At 42.4% G+C, this 21,910-nt stretch overlaps 1 protein-coding gene and 1 long non-coding RNA gene across 7 annotated transcripts; one reads left to right on the top strand and one right to left on the bottom strand.

Moving 5' to 3' along the window:
- Positions 1–1,551: 1,551 nt before the first annotated feature.
- LOC120660258 (bifunctional aspartokinase/homoserine dehydrogenase 2, chloroplastic) lies at positions 1,552–20,202 on the top strand. 6 transcript variants are annotated; one of them, XR_005669477.1, is made up of 20 exons: positions 1,567–1,728; positions 2,712–2,777; positions 3,146–3,210; positions 3,372–3,749; positions 4,959–5,047; positions 8,198–8,501; positions 12,375–12,427; positions 12,608–12,813; positions 13,108–13,195; positions 13,272–13,385; positions 14,189–14,287; positions 14,363–14,557; positions 14,653–14,735; positions 15,211–15,436; positions 16,021–16,166; positions 16,364–16,499; positions 17,093–17,182; positions 17,253–17,345; positions 17,504–17,821; positions 20,023–20,202. XR_005669477.1 is itself a non-coding variant. In XM_039938681.1 (19 exons), exons 1-19 carry the CDS (start codon positions 1,646–1,648, stop codon positions 17,747–17,749), a joined length of 2,754 nt encoding a protein of 917 aa, XP_039794615.1. In that variant the 5' UTR covers positions 1,552–1,645; the 3' UTR covers positions 17,750–18,068. The 6 variants fall into 6 exon arrangements, 2 of the variants coding, with proteins under 2 accessions (XP_039794615.1, XP_039794614.1); XR_005669478.1 differs by having other exon boundaries at positions 1,574–1,728; positions 3,375–3,749; XR_005669480.1 differs by having other exon boundaries at positions 1,575–1,728; positions 3,375–3,749; positions 17,093–17,176; positions 20,023–20,195.
- LOC120660260 lies at positions 16,651–16,935 on the bottom strand. The gene is made up of 2 exons (XR_005669481.1): positions 16,854–16,935; positions 16,651–16,746 (listed from the first exon to the last, which is right to left on the bottom strand). It is a non-coding gene; the product is annotated as an uncharacterized LOC120660260 (long non-coding RNA).
- Positions 20,203–21,910: the final 1,708 nt, after the last annotated feature.

Here is a 21,910-nt window from a genome sequence, read left to right as displayed (position 1 = left end):
CCTAGACAATGCTTCTTCTAATGCTAAGGCTATAGAGACTTTGACACCTATGTTCTTTGGTTACTTGAGTTCTGATCCTGCACCTACACCTTCTGATCCTCATAAGCGTAAGTATTGTCTTGTGCATCAACGTTGTGCCTATCATAATATTAATTTGATTGTCAAATCTAGACTGAAGAGGTTGAAACCTGTTACTGAGGATTTTAGAACTGCAATTAATTTCTTGAACTCATCTAATCAAAGAATTGGAATGTTTAAAGAATATTGTAATGCTAAGGGTGTTAGACCTATAAAGTTTGGTTTGGACATATATATTAGATGAAATTCCACTTATCTTATGCTTCGACTTGGAGTCTTGTAATTCTGTTGATGTGTAATGTGTTTGTGAACTGAATTGGTTTGAGTCAAAATATGAGTTGTTTGAGGTATTATGAGGTTACTGGGCTGTGGGCTGGCAAAGCCCGAAAAGTGGGCCGTGCTAAACGGGCTGGCATGGCACGAAAAACGGCCCATAGGGCCGTGCCTAGGCCAAAAGCCAGGCACGAAGCACGGAGCGGCCCGGTAGGCCCGGCGGCTCGTGTTGGCCCGTCCAGTACTGGGCCGCGCCGGCCCGACGTCGTGACGGGCCGGGCCGGGCTAGCCCGTTAGCCATCTATAATTGAGTTTGCTACCTATAGTGTCTTTTCTAGCCAATAATAGGCTCAACAATTCCTAAATGTCATTAACCAGTACATATTTTTAAATTTTGAAAAATAATAGCCCCTGCTCATTGCCTGTCCAATTTTTACGCGCACCAGTTTACAAATACAACATATTTTATATACATTTTTTTCTCCAACTACAGTATGAACAAGAATAACAACAATTAGAAAAGTTACATATAAAATTTTTGGTCAAACAAAAAAAGTACAAATTCTTTTGCCAATTGCAGTACAAACAAAAACATCAACAAATAAAAGTTACAGGTAAAAATTTTTGGATGAACAAAAAATTGGCAAGTCTTTTTTGCGAACTACAATATAGGTAAAATTTTAGGACAAACAAAAAGTTGTCAAGTCTTTTTTCCAACTACTGTGAAGGTAAAATTTTTGGACAAACAAAAAAAATCACAAGTCTTTTTTGCCAACTAATACAGTACAACTACTGCCCCCCCTCCCCCACAAAGTACCGTAAAACAAAAAGAATAAACAATTGCACGGGGTGTAATTCTAAATACAACATTTGTATTCAGACTCGAGCATCCAAATCGGAAAAGAAGAGGAATGCAAAGAAAAAAAATGAACCCTACTGAAATCACTGAAAATGGGAGCACCGTTCTCCCTTCTTCATGGCAAAAGAAAAAAAAACCCTACTGAAATCACTGAAATTGAGATGACTTCCACATCGATGTCCAGATTCCTAACTAGAGTAGAAACAAAAGTACTTATCACTGAATTTGACAAAAAAGAAAGCAGCAAGAAATATTAAAGTGACATAATTGCCAATCGACGGCGTGAAAAGCCAGGCGCACTGCCGCCGCATCCCGCGGGGTTAGGGGGGGGGGGGGGGGGGGTTTGGCGTTAGGTCTAGCCACCCTGTTGCCTCTGCGCCCTCTCTGCTCCCTCCCTCCCCTCCCTCTCTCTCTGCTCTCGCCGTCGCCGCGGAGATGCGGGGCCTCGCCGTCGCAAGCCCGCTCCCCCCCGCCGCCGCGGCCGCGCGCCGCTGGCCCCGCGCATCCTTCTCCGGCAGGTACAGACTGGCTCACTACCCCCATTCGCCGCCGCCTCCGAGCACCGCGCTTGTCTTCGTGTGTCTGGGCGGTGCGTGTTGCGCGGTCGTGGCGGCGGCCCCTGTTCCCATGGCGCGTGGCCGTCCAGCGACGGAAGAATCTTCATCAGGCGGCACAAATCGTGGGTGGGATGTGGTTTCCATGCCCATTCGGGACTAGAATCTGATGGATACGGTCCCCTCGCGTTGGTGATAGAGGACGCGATGCATTTCGTGTTCCGTTGGGATTGGCGTGCGGTATTGAGATGCTTTCTTTGTGCCTGCTCTCTGAACACAGCCACCGGTGACATGCTTGTTCAGTTGTGCATGGTATCAGTCCATCAGAATGATATTCAGCTAGAGTTGGCCTTGTCCGGCCCGTAAAATTTGTAGCAAAACCAATTAAGAACTGGCAAAACTATTCTGTTAAGATTCGATTTGGTCCAAGAATAAGAAAGCCAGGAACGGTCAGAGCTATGCATTAACAAATAGCTGCTTATATGGTCCGGATGCTGCCACGAAAATTGGGAGCATGAATGCACAAACTTGAAATTCATGCATCGTATGTGGGGCTCAATTAGCTGTTGAAGTAGTAGATGAGAAGTGATGTATTTCGGAATTTATGACACTGTTGTGAGCTTTACTGAATATTGTTTCAGTAAAATGTCAATTTTTAGTTTCCACATTACGTCTTGGTGGATTGGCCAGTCCGTTTTTTTTCATGTTTTCTTTTTTGTTTCCTCCAAGATTTACAGGAGTTTATGCCATCTAATCTCTTACTTCTAAAAAGGGCGTACCCAGTGCCGTAGGTTTCCCGCACTGTGCGGGGTCTGGGGAAGGGTTGATCTAATCTCTTATCTCTTACTTCTGTGTTTTCAAAAAAAAAAACCCCCTCGGATATATGAGTATGATGTGCCACTCATTTACCTTATCCTGATTGTGTTAAATGCTATGCTGGTTCACAGGGAAACCAGCACACAATGTTGGAAGTATGACTTAAGTCAAGACCGATCTTTGGGAGGCTCCCTAAGGTAGTATTTTGTCCGATTTCTGTTGTGTATTAATAGTGTATCTTTTCAATTGACCTGGTTACTTTCATTACGGCTAAATTTCAAACTTGTCAGAGCCTTGTTGTCATTTGACCATTTCACTAGTTTCAGTCCACCTTGCAAGCTTCAATTGTATGTTCAGCATTTAGTGTCCGACGTTAGCAGAACCATACTTTTCTTTAAATATACATTTCAGTCCAGAATAATTAGCTTTGAAAGTCTAGTTATGTTGTCTTCGTTATGTTCAATTGGATCATTACTCCTTTACCAGTTCTATTCCAGTCATTTAAGCTTTGCCCCAAAAGCCCCTCAAGTTAATACCCTCTATGTTCTGTTGCTACATTGTTCAGGATAGGTCAGTCTCAAGGAAGTTTGCTCAGGCATCATTCGACAAATTTGCTCAGACCAGCTGCTGGTAGTTCTGTCTTCCATCATTCATTCAAAATGTTTCCTTATCCTTAGCACAAACCATTCTAGCCTTGTCTCAACTTGAAAATGTTAACTTTTTCTCACCCTGACATGTTACCATCTAAGAATTTTTGCTTTTCTTCACACATGTATTTTTTTTTCTTGCAGCAGCTATTTCAGTCGAACAAGATGACATTAATACATATCTTCCAAAAGGTGATATGTGGTCTGTCCACAAGTTTGGCGGAACCTGTATGGGAACGCCCCAAAGAATTCAGAGTGTCGCAGATATTGTGCTCGGTGATTCTTCTGAGAGAAAGCTGGTCATAGTTTCTGCAATGTCTAAAGTAACTGACATGATGTACAACCTTGTACATAAGGCTCAGTCAAGGGATGATTCATATATGATAGCACTGGAAGAAGTATTTGAGAAGCATATGGCTGCAGCAAAGGATCTTCTTGATGGGGAAGATCTTGCAAGCTTTTTGTCTCAGTTGCACTCAGATGTCAGCAGCTTGCGAGCAATGCTCAGTGCTATTTATATAGGTTTGCACTGCAAACTCCCCACTTCTCAGTTCATGTTCATATTCCTGGGTGATGATTCTTTTTTGTCAGATCTGGAAGTATTCTCTTGTTGAATCCTTTCTTGTTCTGTTTTGCTGTCTTGGAGAGTTCATTGCACTGTTTAAAAAGGACATCGCCTAGCCTACGCAGCAATGTTCAACAAGGCGGCGTTCCGCGCTCGCCTAGGCGGGATTAGTCGCTGGGCGGAGGGGTTCCGCCTCGCCTAGGAGGTAGGCGGTGCCCTAGGCGATGCCCCCACGTCGACAGCGAAGGGAAGGCGGGCTGGGACGTCGGGCGACGGCGGCAGAGGCTCGGAGGAGGTTGCAGCGGCGGCGGGGAGGTCGGCTTGTGGCGGCGGCGGAGGAGGAGGCAAGGATGGGCCGGGGGAGAGGCTTCGGCATCGATCCGCGCCGGCGAGGGCGACGGCAGCGGAGGAGGAAGTAGGGGAGGGTGGGGGCGGCGGTCTGGGAAGCGGAGGAGGCAGGAGCGGGCAGGCGCCGGCGGCGGCTGCGCAGCAGAGGAAGAAGCGGGTGGGGGAGGCATCGGATGGAGATAAGGTAGAGTTAGGGTTGGGACTTGGGATGTGTTGCTTTGATGGGCCTTTTGTCCAACTTTAGGCCCACTACCCCCACTAGTCTTCAGATTTTCTTTTCTTTTAGAGATATAATTGATGTGTATAGGAAGGTATATATACATGTACAACACTGCCTAGAAAACTGCCTAGAAACGCCTAGGCTCGCTTAGGCTCTAGGCTATGGGTCACCGCCTAGAAACCGCCTAGCGCCTAGCCTAACATTGCTACGCAGGCATTAGGCGCTAGTCTCCGTCTTGGTGCCTAGATGCTGCCAACTGCCCATCTAGTGCCTGGCACTTTCTATAAAACCGGACCTCATTGATGTCTGCAGTATGCCATATGCTAAATTCATCATGCATTGACTTGTACACCAAAACTTTGAAAGTACCATCCTCTTGTAAGAGTTAGGCCCATGGAGCTTTATACCTGTTTTGGGGTTCTGTATTTGGTTAAGTAGTCACATTATCCACTGACTCACTTTGTTTTGACTATTAGATATTCTTGTTAGGTAAGGTTAGGTGAGGTTACCAAATACACCCAAGATCAGTGGTAACTTCAAATTTGTTTGTCTGACATTTATAATACTTGCATCAATATTTATTTATATACTTTTGCAGCTGGTCATGCCACAGAATCTTTCTCTGACTTTGTTGTTGGGCATGGAGAGTTGTGGTCCGCGCAGATGTTATCATATGCCATAAAGAAGGTAACACATGAAAAATATCTTCACAACTCTTTACAATTTATTTATGACTTAGACTAGCTATCAATGTGCCTGAACCTTGAACTTATTTCTTTCGGGTTTCATCTCTAGCCTACCCCAACTTGCTTGGGGAAAAAAGGCTATGTTGTTGTTGTTGTTGTTGTTGTTGTTGTTGTTGTTGTTGTTAGACAGCTTATTAATGCTACTGCGAACTTATGCATTGTAACATCAGAATTGGCATGATGCTACATGGAGTGGCCTCGTGCTCTGTTAATGTCCAACTGAACAACAACGAGGGACATGAACACTTTATGCAAGAAAAATAAAACAATATCATTCAAGGGGAACACATGGGGTCATCTTTTGCAGCACTGGCGAAGCAAAACTGTTGGGACAACACACTACCGAAGATACACGCTAACACACTAGTTTCACGCAGAAACACACTAGTTGCCGCAGCAACCTACTTGGAACTGATCCACTTGATCAGCTCCTCCCTAAGTACCTAAAGTTGCCTCTGGTCAGCCAGTAAGCATCCGGCTATGCCAACTCCTATACTCTGCAGCCCAGGCAGTCCTTTACGGCAACCTGCCAGCAGCCACACACACTCTTATGAAGAGAACCTGTGTTACCGGGACACACGTGTCCAAAAATTTTTTGGCGCGTCGACGCGTATCCGCGCGTCGATTCGCGTCGGATGCGATGCGACGCGTACCAGACACGCCGCAGCCGTGTCTGGGCAGCCGCGCTCGTTGTCCGCCCTGTCGGCCCAAAAATCAGGAGAGTCAGCCCAACCGGGCGCACACCCGGAGGAAGTCCTGCTACACCCCAAAAGCTAGCCCAAGAGGTGAGTGACTCCCCCCACTTTTAAGTTGGTTCAACTCTCCCCCCACAACCAATGTGGGACTAATCCCAACAATCTCCCCCGTCACACATTGGTGCCCCTTAGCATTGACTGGGCCCACACCACAGTCCACCAGTGACCGGCTCCACACACGAGCATATATGGGCCTCACACCCACGGATCCACTGGGCTTCGGGCCTACACCACCCGAGTGTGCACGGGCACAGGAGATTGCAGACCCAGCTTTGATACCAATTGTCGGCCCAAAAATCAGGAGAGTCAGCCCAACGAGTGCACACCCGGAGGAAGTCCTGCTACACCCCAAAAGCTAGCCCAAGAGGTGAGAGACTCACCCCATTTTTATGTTGGTTCAACTCTCCCCCCACAACCAATGTGGGACTAATCCCAACAATCTCACCCGTCACACATTGGTGCCCCTTAGCACTGACCGGGCCCACACCACAGTCCACCAGTGACCGGCTCCACACACGAGCACATATGGGCCTCACACCCGCGGTCCACCACTGACCGGCTCGACACACGAGCACACACGGGCCTCACACCCACGGGTCCACTGGGCTTCGGGCCTACACCACCCGAGTGTGCACGGGCACAGGAGATTGCGGACCCAGCTCTGATACCAATTGTCGGCCCAAAACCAGGAGAGTTGGCCCAACCGGGCGCACACCCGGAGGAAGTCCTGCTACACCCCAAAAGCTAGCCCAAGAGGTGAGTGACTCCCCCCACTTTTAAGTTGGTTCAACTCTCCCCCCACAACCAATGTGGGACTAATCCCAACAATCTCTCCACTTTTAAGTTGGTTCAACTCTCCCCCCACAACCAATGTGGGACTAATCCCAACACGCCCGTCCGCCGTCCACCCGTCGTCCGCCGGGAGCTCTGCAGCTGCGCTCGCCGTTCGCCCGGTGCCCGCCGAGCCGCAGCCGCCACCTGCCCACCCGCCGGCCGCCGACTGCCCGTGGCTGCGCCCGCGCAGGCCGATACGGCCGCCCGCCGTACGCCCGTTTGCTGCCGGGCTGCCCTCCGAACCGAGCTGCCGTCGCCGCCTCGCCGGCCGTCCGCGGTGGTGGTGACGGCAGCCGAGAGGAAGCTAGCGGCTGCAGAGATGGAAGGGAGGAGGCGGGCGGCGGTGGAGACGGAGGGAGGAGGCGGGCGGTGGCGATGGAAGCGACGAAGCGGTGGATAAGGTGGATGGATGTGGAGGATAAGGTGAGGGACGGTGTAGATAAAGGTGGGATGGGATGGTGGGCTGGGCCTTTTGGGCCTTTTGTCTAACTTTCAGTCCAGTCCCTGCATATTTATTTGTAAAATTTAAAAATAAAAAAGATATTAGACGAATCCCAGACGAATCTCCGAATCCTGTTTTTTAGGATTTGCTGAATCGGACACCCGCACCCGAGTCGGATTCCGACACCCGCACCTGTGTCCATGTAACACAGAAGAGAACAACCAGATCACTCTCTTTTGGTGCTGCTTGATCTCTTGAGGGAGCTAGGCCCTTTCCTCTCTATTTATAGCACTAGATATACACTACCACACATCCACAATGGCTTACATGCCAAGGCAAAGACTTGGCTCAACTTGGTCCCTTAGGCAAAGACTTGGATCACAAGGCAAAGACTAGACTTGACTAGACTTGGACCCTAAGTAACTTACATGTACCTACTGCACTACTAGTGAAGATTATTGCTATTTTTTTTTTTCAAATTTGCTCCAGCCTTTAGTCCTCTTTATTATCTATTATTCTTGAATACCCAAAACTCAGTCTTTACAAGCCATTATTGTGTGAAATGACCATTGCTGCTCTAGTCCAGTTCTTATTCGAAGTTCTGTTATCATACGTAACCATGTACTTGTGTGGTTCAGTACTGAGATGATACAGATTCATAGTTACTGAACATTGACAGGACCAGTGACTTAATTGCTACTGCTTTCTCCAATTGCCATACAATTCACATAATGGTTAGGGGTTTAATTATTTGCTAGTAAATGATTACTCCTTAAGCAAGGATATCAGAGGTGTCAATTGGTGACCCTTAAGTGCCCCTCCAACACTCTTTAGTTCAAAATTTTGCACTACTTTTCCAAACTGAGTTCTCATTTTGGAGAATTAGTACAAAATTTTGAACTAAAGAGGGTTGGAGGTGCACCTAAGGACCACCAATTTGCACCCCTAAAGGATATTATTTCTGCATTCCCTTTGTTACAGTTACATGACACAGGTAATGTAATCTGGTGTTTACCTTTGTGAACAAATTGACCTATGCTATAGCATTTAAACCATGCAGTCTGGAGCACCATGCAGTTGGATGGATACAAGAGAAGTTCTAGTTGTGAAACCTAGTGGTCCTAATCAAGTAGACCCTGATTACTTAGAATCTGAGAATCGGCTTCAGAAATGGTTTTCTCGACAACCAGCTGAGATAATAGTTGCAACAGGGTTCATTGCGAGTACAGCAGAAAACATACCTACGACACTAAAAAGAGATGGAAGTGATTTCTCAGCAGCCATAATTGGTTCTCTTGTAAGGGCACGCCAGGTCACTATCTGGACTGATGTTGATGGGGTATTTAGTGCGGATCCTAGAAAAGGTTTGTCCTATATGACTCTTCATATGCTTTCGGACAATTTTTTGTTTCATTTTAACTTACTGAAATTAGCAATAGCATACTGTGCAAACTCAACTTTGCGTGATAACACTTGCATTTTCTGTTAGATGAGATTTAATAATGTCACTAACCTTTTATTTTAGAGCAATAATGTTAGTAACCTTGGTGATCGGAAGCGATAATCTGTCCATTAGGGACAGGTAATATATAAAGGCCTCATGGTCCATATGAGCCTGCAATATATATGGGCGTTGATATACTTAGCGCCCCCCCCTCTTCAAACTCAAGGTGGAAACGGAGGATCTGAGACATTGAGTTTGAGCAAGTGAAGCTGATGTTGCTCGAGTTTGTGCTTTAGTGAAAATCTGCCACTTGTAGTTTAGAGGACACAATATTTTTTTAATGATAATGTGACCGGGTAAAGGAGGAATCAACGCTAATATGCTTTGTTAACGCCCTAGTATTGTCACATAGAAGAGGCATAGGGAAGTAAGCTACGTCTACGTGGAGGGAGGTGAATAAATAAAGTAGGATCGTGATCACTAGGTGCAAAATAGCCCGTATCACGAAGACAAAGCGCTCAAACCAAGCACGAGGGGTCTGTTTCAGACCATAAAGGACACGACAGAGATGACAAACATGTCCTGAAGGCACATCAACACCGGGGGTGGTTGCATATAAACTCTCATACAAACCTCCATGAAGAAAAGCATTTTAACATCCATCTGAGAGATAGTCAAAGAAGATGCAGCAGCCATGGCATCAAAGTATGGATAGTGGTCATGTCAGCAACAGGAGCAAAAGTTTCATCATTGTCTTTTCCCTGAGTGTATTGTAAACCTCGAGCAACAAGACGAGCTTTATATCGCTCAACAGAAGCATCTGACTTGGTCGTAATTTTGAATACCCACTAGCAAAAACTCGGCCGGGTGGGGAAAGACCGCCCCACCGGTATTGACTTTCAGAAGAAGCCTCGGCTTCCCCGACCGAGAAAATCCCCGAACCCTGGCCCCGCCCTGACACCGGGGCCGTTACCCATGGGAACCTGGGCCGTCCACACACAGTGCTTTGGCACCGGGGCCAGCGAGGGGATTTTTTTACCCTCAGCCTGAAATTCGCTCCCACGGGGAGTCGAACCCAGGACCTGAGGGGCGCCGCCAGGTTCCTCTAACCACTAGGCTAGAGGCCCTTTGGCTGAATACCCACTAGCATGTAATAGGAACTGCATGTGACGGTAACAGAACAATATCCAAGTGCCTATACGATCAAGAGCAGCCAGCTTCTCAGACATAGCAAGTTGCCATTCAAGAAAACTAGAAGCTTCCTGATAAGTGGATGACTCATCAGCAATAGCATTTACATGTGAAAAACCATACTTATTAGTAGGGCCAATAGTTGAATGGTCATGTAGATTATATTGTGGACCTGCTTGTAACTCATCAAAAATATCATGTGACTCATCAATGTTATTAGAATCTTCAAAAATCGAAATGTCAGGACTGGCTGAGTCCGGATTAGGTTGTGCCATTGTGAGATGACGATTGTAGACTTGTATGATTGGAGGTTTAGAAGGTGGAGATGGAGTAGGTGATGAAGGCCCAACCGGGGGGGGGGGGGGGTTGTTAGGTGGAGTGGCATCAACACTAGATGGAATAGGAGGAAGACCAAGAAACAATAAGGACTCTGTAGGCGGATATGAAGGTTGAGTAGAAGAGTTGTAGAAGAAAGGGTGATCCTCAACAAAGGTCACAACACGAGACTATACCATCCAGACTATACCCTAGAAAAACACAATCAACTGACTGAGCAGACAACTTAGCTTGCTCATGGGGTGCAAGAAGAACATAGCATGTACATCCAAAAACCCGAAGATGATCATAGCTAGCAGTACAAAAAAAGTATTTCACCTGGTCATTTTTCGGATAGTTTGGATGATGGTTGCTTATTGAGATAGACTGTAGTAGAAATAACTTCTCCAAAAATGAGTGGGAACAATAGAGGAAATGAGAAGGGTTTGCTTAGTCTCTATGAGATGCCAATGAGTAGGAACAACAAAGATGACTAGGACGATGATGCCACCTTGTGAAGGATGAGGTGGATGATACATGAGCAGAAGACCGAGTGGAAGACTGGGGAAGACGTAGGGTGTCGAGAACATAGAGGCTAGGAGAACCTCTACAGCAATTGTTAGTCCTAATCACAGTTCGCTAGGGATGTAAACGGATCAAATACTGATGGATATCACAACAACAACAACAACAACAACTACTACTACTACAATATAGCCTTTTTTCCAAGCTAGTTAGAGGTAGGCTTATGGGTTTCATATCCATTAGAGTGACTGTTTTTGATGCTGATTCGCCAAACCTAACGCAACCCTGCTCCTTTACTCGAGCTTGGGACAGGTAATGTTGAGACGACTCAAGAAAGTCTTCCAATCAACATAGACGGAGTTGACGGATATCACCAGTATTGTATTTGTTTTTACATTTTGTATCAGATTTGGTTTCAAATACGGATAGCCTTGGATACAAATAAGAATACGGATTGCTCCGGTTAGGAATACAAATAGATGTGTACGGAGAACGTCAGACACGGATGTTTCTTCAGATATCGAGTAAAGGTTACATTCATACATATCACACGTGTTGTAACCATTCCAACACCCTAGGGAGTCTAAATTCTAACTAGATTACGCTTAACGAAGCAAACTAACAATCGCTATATCACATTTCTAACTTATTACATATATGAGTGATTTGATTACACTACATCATGACTGGCTACATAGTTTAGAGCCTTGGATTGAGAGACACTCGATTACACTTACACGATGTACATAGATGATATTTGAGACGTTGATAGGCACTCGAACCGATTGCACTTACACGACATGACATTATGCTACAGTTAGTAGTTACTACATGGTCACACAAATAAACAACTTAATAGCATTTAGCTCACGCTCTCATTGGCTATTTCCGTCCACAATGCCACACAGTAAATTAGGATTGGCTAACTACCTTGGAATTGGTGCAAATCAAAGTTGTAGTCGTGTTTCTACTTAGTGCTTCCAGAATTGACCGGTGCCACATTTGGGTTCATCACAAGATCTGAAATAGCATCTCCTGCATTTTGCGGTTCAGCACAAGCTCTGAAATGGCATCTCCTGCATTTTACCCAACGTTGACTCTCCAGTCACGCCATCTATGCCCGCATGCAGCAATCTGTACCTAATCTGCGTCGATGAGGGATTCCCAGTAGTTCCATTCGCTAGTGAGTATTGTGGATTGAGGAGTTCTGTGTGCGGTTGGGCCCTGGCATCAAGGATTTGATGGCCACCAGAGGGATGGCCGCAACCGCGATAAGGTGGACTGACCGCCGATGAGTGCTGCTGGCTACCGAGAGGACGATGCGTTGCGCGATCGGGCGACCAGCGAGGACTGGAGGACGCGCGGGTAGGGCCGGCGGCGCGGAACACCCAAGGACTGTGGCAGTGCGTCCTATGGCGTCTCGCGAAGTCGTGAGGGGCACTTAGGGGACGAAGAACCAAAGGGGAAAGGTCATGGTCTTGCGGATATCGTGGGCGGGTGGGGGGCGCGGTTGTCGGCCTATCAGGCTGTGGTCTGCCTGGTTTGTTTAATTATTGGATGCATCTCAGTCAAAATAGTGCATGATGCAAATGAAGTTTTTGAACAAAAAACATCCAATAAATATTTATACATGCATTATGAAATCTCGAAAACCAAACATGTTGGACTTGTCTAGTTGTCTATTAGAACAAGGCAATGTTTCTTCTCTTGTACTGTGGAGTTAAACATATATATCTGATTAAAAAGCATTTTGTTAATGCAGTTAGTGAGGCTGTGATCTTAAGCACGTTATCCTACCAGGAGGCCTGGGAAATGGTAATTTTTTCTATCCTTGGGACACATGTTTATTTGCTTGCACCCATCATTTAGCTACGTTTAAACAATGGGGGTGCCGCTGTTCTTACTCCGTATGCTTTAAGATCATTCTCTGTCCTAAGCTATTTGATCTATTAGAACGCTAAAGCTCATTGATTTACTCAAATTTGTTCTATGCAGTCATATTTTGGTGCAAATGTGTTGCATCCCCGCACCATTATACCTGTGATGAAAGACAACATCCCCATTGTTATTAGGAACATGTTCAATATCTCTGCCCCTGGAACTATGATTTGCAGGCAGCCTGCCAATGATAATGGTGATTTAGATGCTTGTGTCAAATCATTTGCTACTATTGATAACTTGGCACTTGTCAATGTTGAAGGGTAAGTTAGTTTCATTTTTTGAACCTCTTTAGTTGTAAACAGTTAATTCCTTATTCTTTTAGTCATTAACTGTTGTGATGATGAACTTCCATGATCTTCTTTAGCTTCAAAAGAAAAACTGGTGATCTATCTGTTGGAAATGTCAACTCTAGATTCTTCTTTTGGCTGATCTTCCAATGTTAACTCAACGAGAATAAATTCATATGGGATAGCCTGACTCTGTAGTTGTTAAAAAAAATCTCTCTTCAATTGCCATATTTAGTCTTGGAAGTAGTCACTGGTTCTTCATTGCAGAACTGGAATGGCTGGTGTTCCAGGTACGTCAAGTGCCATATTTAGTGTTGTAAAAGATGTTGGAGCTAATGTTATCATGATATCTCAGGTAGATAATGTCTTTTTATCTTTGGTGCATACATACGATTCATCTAGGTTCTTCCTCACTACAAATTATTGTGCAGGCTAGCAGTGAACATTCCATATGCTTTGCTGTTCCAGAAAAGGAAGTTGCTGCAGTCTCTGCTGCCTTGCATGTTAGGTTCCGCGAGGCATTAGCAGTAGGGAGGTTATCTAAGGTAATTTTATCTTCTGCAGAGATTATTTGAATACTTGCTTTGACAAACTTGACTTAAATATGAACTAGTTTCAAGAATGCAACGATGTTGTATCCAGTCTTAATGTATTAAGCTTCCTCATCTTGAGCAAACATGACTAGGATAATCTGACACATGTCCCCAAGCGAACCTTATATCCTAGTAGCATCATCCCACATGTTGATGCAAATTTCTTGAAGCAAGAACACGAAGTTGTGAACATAGTACTTCATACTATAGCATATGGTCTGTTTGGCATGGCTCCAGCTCTGAGCTCCATGCTGGAGCTGAAGTTTGTAAAATAGATTAAAATAATTTTATTTTTATTTTAAATTTAAAACAAAAGTATAATGACTCGGCAAATGATTTATTTACAACTCTAGCTCCAAGAATTTCTGGAGGTGGGTATGAGCAGCTCCAAGAACTCCACGAATTTTTTGGAGTTGGAGCCATGCCAAACACACCCTGACATGTTAACTTGATGCTGCAGCCACTAAAGAATAAATTGAAGATAAGCTCATTATATTCTATGTTTAGTACAATGACTGGGTGTCAAAGGCTGCCTACAAATGTTCAGCAACAGTAAACAAAAAGCCATAGGAGTGCTGCTCAAATAGTCAAATGTACTTTAGTTCTGTATTTCCCTTGTCCTGTTTACACTTTACAGATGCGATATTACTAACACAAATATCTTACTGAGTTGTGATGTGAACGTATAGCAAAGGTTTTGTTGTATGGATTTGAATCAATTATAATATTATTAGGATGCAAATAATTAATTTCAGGTTGAAGTTATTAATGGTTGCAGCATTCTTGCTGCTGTTGGCTTGAGGATGGCCAGCACTCCTGGAGTGAGTGCAATCCTTTTTGATGCGTTAGCAAAGGTATTATAAATTGCTGAGTTTGGTTAGAGTGGGAATTCCATTACTGGATTTATGAACCTATGATAACTGATGCAGGCAAACATTAATGTTCGAGCAATAGCTCAAGGGTGCAGTGAATACAATATTACTGTTGTATTGAAGCAAGAAGATTGTGTAAGGGCTCTGAGAGCTGCTCACTCAAGGTTCTTCCTCTCCAAAACCACTCTTGCTGTTGGAATCATTGGACCTGGTTTAATTGGTGGGACACTCCTTAACCAGCTGAAGGATCAGGTATGTACTGTCCTAATTTTTGAGCATTATCCAATCATTCCTCTGCAGGATCTCAGAGCATTTCTGCACTTGTACTCATTGAACATTTTCTGCAGGCTGCTGTTCTCAAGGAAAATATGAACATTGATCTGCGTGTCATTGGAATAACAGGCTCAAGTACAATGCTTTTGAGTGACACGTATGTAATTGAATTCTTATTTCCTCTTTGTGTATTGTGTGTTGTATTGCTTCGAAGAACCTACTTTTTTATTAGTCAGAACTCAAGAAAATGCTAAGCTTTGTTCAACAAATCCTTTGCTCTGATTTAGTGAAAGGGGCACTGTACCTACAACTTCTCTGGTCCTCTCTTTTGTTGGGCATGAGCTGCCCTGATAATTATTGAGAAGACAACAATCTAGATGGACAAATTAACATTTAAGAAGTTAGATATTTATTTGATTTCTGTATGATCAGGTGCATTTACAAAAGAATGAATCAGCTTATAGTTCGGTTACAAATTCAGAAATTGTGTCTTGAACCACTGAATATTTTCTTTGTTTGTTTTACGAGTATCTGATTTTCCTGACCTAAAGCTTGACATTATTCTTCCGGGTTTTGCTACTATAACTTTGTTCTCCTTCATATTTCACAATTTTCCCAATTCTTTTCTACAGGGGAATAGATTTGACCCAGTGGAAAGAGCTTCTACGAAAGGAAGCAGAACCAGCTGATCTTGCTAATTTTGTTCGCCATATGTCTGATAATCATGTGTTTCCGAACAAGGTTTTGGTGGACTGCACAGCAGATACAAGTGTAGCATCCCACTATTACGATTGGTTAAAGAAGGGTATTCATGTCATCACGCCGAATAAGAAAGCAAATTCTGGGCCACTTGATCAGGTAACTATTTGACTTGTGAAACTTTTTTTTATAAACTTAGTCTTGAAATAACTCTAAATAGCTATTAAATCATCATTGACTGTTTTTCAATTGACCTCCAGCTACTTTGTGGCCATTCATTGCATTAACAACTGTGATCATAGCTACTCTGTGATCTTAAAGACATAAACCTTCTGAATATTGAAACCAAGGTTTTTAAAGCGTTAAGGCGAGGCGAGGCGAGGCGAGCCACCACCGCCTTATCGCCTAGGCGACGCCTAGGCAGGCTAAGGCGGGGTAAGGCGGACTAAGGCGACACCTTAGGCGAGGCGAGCCACCACCGCCTTGTCGCCTAGGCGACGCCTTAAGGACGCCTTAAAAACACTGATCGAAACATAATTTCTGTAACTGAGATCCATTAGCTTTTACCATGAAGATCAATTTTAAACACCTTCTGTGCATCATATATGAACATCAAAAAAAGAAAATCAAATAGGGAAGGAAATAAAGCTTAGTGCTAAAAGAACCTATAACAATTTCCATGTCACATTTTCTGCTGCTGCAATGTTTATTTATTAAGTAATGCTTTTCCCCCTTGTATACAGTACCTGAAATTACGGACACTGCAGCGTGCCTCGTACACTCATTACTTTTATGAAGCAACTGTTGGTGCTGGCCTGCCAATCATTAGCACCCTGCGAGGTCTTCTGGAGACGGGCGACAAGATACTGCATATTGAGGGCATTTTTAGGTTTGTATTTTGGCTTCTGGACTGAGGTTATTTTACTGTGTCACTCACTCTCTCTGCAGTTTTAGTAAACCACAAACAAACCATGGAAAAAATATTTGCACCAAATACTTAGGATCTACAATCTGTGCTATTTCAATATGGATTCAGTATAATGATATTGCTGGCTGATGCAAAGTATCTTTTCTGTTCAATTGCAGTGGAACATTGAGTTATATATTTAACAATTTTGAAGGAACAAGGACCTTTAGCGATGTTGTTGCTGAAGCCAAAGAAGCTGGATACACTGAACCTGATCCAAGGGATGATCTATCTGGAACTGATGTTGCCCGAAAGGTAGAGCTTATTTTCTGTTCAGATACAATTCTTGAAAATTGAGCCTATTCTTTCTGATACCAAGCACTGTACTTCGATTAATCAGCATACTAGACAAAAGTTCTTGTTTCTGTATCTCCATTAACTAGAATCTTTGCAACTCGTATACAGCATATAGTATGTATTAAAGATAATATACTTCATTTGGTTTGTAGCTGCTCAGCGGACTACTCTTTCTGGTGACATTTTCTTCTAGGGCTTCTTAAACCTAATATTTGTATATGATATGTATTAAAGATAATATACTTCATTTGGTTTGTAGCTGCTCAGTGGACTACTCTTTCTGGTGACATTTTCTTCTAGGGCTTCTTAAACCTAATATTTGTATATGTATTATTTTTTTCTGAATAATCGCCCAGTGAAATTCCTATATTTTCCTTGAGTAATAATTTGAAGTCAGCAAGCCAAAATGTACTTTCTGATAACTTTGTTTTCTGTTGCATTGTCAAAGTAAGAGGGACAATACTCGAGAGTAATTTATTATACTTTCATGTTTTTGTTGCATGTTCTTCATTACTCACCATACTTGGTCCTTTTCTTAAAATCTGGAGCAGGTCATCATCTTGGCAAGGGAATCTGGTTTGACGCTTGAACTTTCTGATATTCCTGTGAAGAGCCTTGTGCCAGAAGCACTTGCGGTAAGAGTATCCTCCTCTTAACAGCTTATACTTTGCTGTATTTCACTCTTCCTAATTTGTTTTTTCATCATGGCAGTCATGCTCATCGGCAGATGAATTCATGCAAAAGCTACCATCCTTTGATGAGGACTGGGCCAAACAACGTAGCGAGGCAGAGGCTGCAGGCGAAGTGAGTAGACCGTAGCGCTTTATTGATTTCCATGTTGCGATTTGACAGAAGTGCAATGTCCATTGCATTTCTGCCCTGCAATTTCGGTTCCATTCTCAGTCAGCCTTTCCGAGATAACTTGAATACAGAAGTTGACTGAACTATTTGTTCATCTGAAGGTCTTACGGTACGTCGGAGTTGTGGATGCGGTGAACCAGAAGGGACAGGTGGAGCTGCGCAGGTACAAGAGGGACCACCCGTTCGCCCAGCTCTCTGGCTCCGACAACATCATCGCCTTCACCACGTCAAGGTACAAGGAGCAGCCGCTGATCGTGCGGGGGCCAGGTGCGGGCGCGGAGGTGACGGCCGGAGGCGTCTTCTGCGACATCCTGCGGCTGGCATCTTCCCTCGGCGCCCCCTCATAGGTCTGGGCTGCTGACAAATTTCCAGAGGCAGACGGACACGATTGTCCTGTATGATGCCTCCGTTTGATCCCGTTTATGGAGGGCGATTCTATTCATCGCGCGCGTGAGTGCGTGATGAGCTGTCGCAGAACCCGTTCACACCCGCCCTGCAAGTATGTGCTGCTGTTATCTCTCTTTTTTTTTCTCCGAAGGTCCATTACGGTCCATTATTACACATGCATGCGTGTTTCTGATGCCACGCAGAAGACATCACCCGAATATGTAGAATAATTTCGTGTAAATTCAAGTTCAAATATGAAACTCATATTTTCTATACCAATTAGTCCAATAAAATTTCTGGTGTGCCTATATGTTCCAGTTCATTAAATCTAGATCATATTTTCAATAGAATATTTTTATTTGTTCCAGAACGTTTATTTCAAAATGTTTTTTCTTAAAACATTTTATTTTGTTCTCAAAACAATTATTGTTTCTTAATTCAGAATACTTTTTCTTAGAACATCTTCATTTGTTTTGGGAACACTTCATTTTGTTATGTTCCGTAATACTTTTTCATTTTGTTTTGAGAACATTTCATTATTGTTCTCGGAACAATCTACATTTTTTTAGTGTTTCTTTTGTTCAAAACAATTTTTCCATGGAATATTTGTATATGTTCCAAAATAATTTTAAAATACAACAATACTTTTGTATTCGTATTGGAATTCATATTTGAAAACTGTTTGTAGTCGTTGCATGTGCTACCGTTCTCTCTTGTGACATGTGGGTCCCTGTTGCAGTCGCGTCTATTTAACGCGCGCGGCTGTGCCCTCCCCATCTCATCGTATAAAGTGTTTCGAGCTCTCCTCCCCGGCTATTCGGTTTGTTAAGGCCTATCAAGCGGATGGCCTATACTTAGCGTGTCGACTTTTTCTCTTTGATGACTCTTTTCTATTCCTCCGCCTTCTATTTTGGAACATTATGAAATGTTCCAAACATTTAGTAATGACTAAGAACATGTTTGGAACATTCTGAATTGTTAGTAGCATTTTTATAACGTTTGGAACTTTTCGAGATGGCTTATAATTAGGATTTTTAAATATTTGGAACAATGTAGAAATGTTTGAAACATTTTGAATTGTTTGTAACATTTTGAAATGTTTGCTAAAGTTTTCTAGGACCGAGGTATTCAGAAATCGGAACATGATGAAATGTTCTACCTATTTTGAATAATGGGAACTATTTGAAATGTTTGGAACATTCTAAAAACTAGATTTTTTGAAATTTTTGGAACATTCTGAAATGTTCTCTGCATTATGTAAACATTCTAAACAAATATGTAATTCTTGAAACATTCTAAAGTGTTTGGTAAACATTTGGTGGGAAATTTTTGCTAAACATTTTTGCGGAATACTCTGAAAATGTTTTTCAAACAAACCTGAAATGACTCAGAAACTCAGAATATTATGAAATGCTTACTAACATTTCTAAATGTTTACTCAATGAAAGATTAGAAGTTGATTCTTTGGCAGAAAAATTTAATCCATGGACGAGCAGTAATGGTTGAAGAAAAAGAGAGCGACTACATCATGGGTTTGTTTGTGATACTCATATCTGGGTGATAGGCAGGCATGCGTACAGTTAATGGGGGGTGTCTATTCATAGCTCGTGCAACTAGTTATTATACCATCGCACAAGTCCGTCAGAGTTAAAAGATTCCAGAGATGTAAATTGTTTCAGAACAAAATAAAATGTTCCGAAACAAAATAAAAAATTTCTGAAAAATAGAAATTATTCCGAAACTAAATAAAATGTTCCGAAACACGATAAAAATTATTCTCAAGATATAAATTTTTTCAGAATAAATAAAAATATTTTTAAAAAATATCATCAAAATATAATCAAGTGTGGTCTAGTTTTGAAAATCTCATCGTAAAAAACACAACGATGCAATCGAAATATAATTTGGATAACCCGTTTGTAAGATAGAACATTTTTTTAGTTTGAAGTACACGGGAATCAAGACACGTGAGCTGCCGCACCCGCCTCTACGACCCGGTTAATGGGTGAAGAAAGAAACCAAGAAAAAAAAAACAAACACAGAAAAAAGAAAGAAAGGAAACTAATTAGCGTTTAGGTTTCACGCACCTTAATAGGCCTCCAATCCGCACGCTACCCCGCGCCGGCGCGCGGGCGGCACGCATGCCCGTCCGGCTGTTTTTTTTTCGACTCTTGTCCGGCTGGTTCTGCGACGCAAACAGAACTAATCGCATAAAGCGATAAATAGACTCCCCTTTATGGATGGACTTGCATTGTTCTCAATAATAAGTGCCCGGAAATAAGGCCTCTCTGGTTAGCAAAGGTTCGGCTTTGGGCTAGCCGACTAGGCGGTGTGGTGGTGTGGTGTTTCATCGAATCCAGAATTCATATCGAATTGGTAATGAAGTGCCAACTCAATAATGTTTGCCTGTGCCTATTGCTGTGCTTCGATCTGCAAATCCTCGGACCCGAATGGGGTGCTTGCTCACCTCGCAATGCTAGCCAATGCAAGCAATGCAAACAGTAAGCTGCAATGGAACGTGATGGACAAATTAGGAGTGTTAATTGGTGATTCTTAGGTGCACCTTCAACTTTTTTTAGTTCAAAGTTTTGTACTATTTTTCTAAAATAAAATTATATTTTGAAGAAATATTACAAAATTTTGAACTAAAGAGGGTTGGCCACCAATTAACACCCTAGAACAAATATTGAAATCCCAGTAGGCAAACGGTAATCCCAGTAGGCAAACGGTAATTTTGGGAGCAGAACTAAATAGAACTGGACGCGGACGAGGCTTAATACCTTAAGGAAAAAAAAAAGGTGGACAGTCGACGACAACTGAAAACTGGTGAGGCTATGGCTATGTACCGTCAGATGGGTAGTGCACTTGCAGCTATTTTATTGGGCTCCGTACATATTTCGCTGAGAGAGATTGTTTGGGTGCATGTATACAAAAGAAGAAAATAACATCACTTACATGCATGCGAAGTCAAAATTAAAAAATAAAAGTATAAATACTAAACCGAACCTCAAAATTAATTTCAGACTGCATCATTATATTTTTTATGATAAGATCTTGAAAACAACACCACACCTACCTATATTTGCATGATATTTTAAAAATATTTTATATAATATTAAATAATTAATTTTAGTTATTAGAACCAACTATCTAACAACATGAACAAATGACTGTATGCTACGGATACAAAATTAAAATGATGAACAAATGTACTTCTGACAAAATATTAAACATCCCGAACATTTGATTGTATAGAATAAATAATAGAAAACAAGTAAGTTAACATCACCAAAAAATTTAGTCTGCAAAAGGAACAAATAATTTATAATTACAAACAAATTAGTTATAGGTAGAGAACAAATACATCTACATTGAAAAAATTATTCTTATAAGTATATATATACATATATATATATATATATATATATATATATATATATATATATGCTAAATAATTAGTATATAAAGAAAATAAAATATTTTGTGCACCAACTAGTAAGTCTACAATACAAATAAATTAGTATATATTGAGCATGGCTTGCTCTTAAATGTGAACAAATAATTTTATATTATAATGAGTATAGATATCTTAACATCCAATTATATAAGATACAAACATGGTTGATATGAATTATAAAAAGAGATAAATTACAAATTAAACAATAAAAATTATGTGCATGAGATTCATAATCAGAAAAGAAAGAGAATAAATAAATAAATAAACATATACACATGATTAGAAAAAAGGAAAAAGAAAACGAAGGAAAGAAATAGAAAAAAGAAGAAAAGAACAAGAGATATAAACATAAGAAGAAACAAGAGTAAAAAGAAATAGAAATAGAACTGTGTGGCTGCACCCTGACCGGGAATCCTCCCATCTTGCCTCGCGCGGTCGCACTGCGGACGCCCGACTAGGAGCACGACTAGGGTTTTTTTTTCCCGATCGGTCCGATCAAACCGCCGCCCTCCAGTAGCGGTTTACCGGACCGGTTTGACCGGAAACCGGTGGAAACCGGTTGAATTCAAATCCAAATTCAAAATCGCATATGTAATCGGTTCCGACCGGTATACCGACCAGTTTGACCGGTTTACCGGCCGCCATATGCGGTGGGCCTTAATGG

This window comes from Panicum virgatum, chromosome 2N (assembly GCF_016808335.1).
Source record: "Panicum virgatum strain AP13 chromosome 2N, P.virgatum_v5, whole genome shotgun sequence".
Classification (NCBI taxonomy): Eukaryota; Viridiplantae; Streptophyta; class Magnoliopsida; order Poales; family Poaceae; genus Panicum; species Panicum virgatum.
This window is presented reverse-complemented; position numbering and strand designations above follow the sequence as displayed.

Bases quoted from the DNA above. Each gene is read 5' to 3' on its own strand.
- LOC120660258 (XM_039938680.1), top strand. From the start codon at position 1,646: ATGCGGGGCCTCGCCGTCGCAAGCCCGCTCCCCCCCGCCGCCGCGGCC. The intron at 13,196-13,271 runs GTAGATAATGTC...ATTATTGTGCAG, and splicing joins ATGTTATCATGATATCTCAG to GCTAGCAGTGAACATTCCAT. The intron at 17,346-17,503 runs GTGAGTAGACCG...GTTCATCTGAAG, and splicing joins AGGCAGAGGCTGCAGGCGAA to GTCTTACGGTACGTCGGAGT.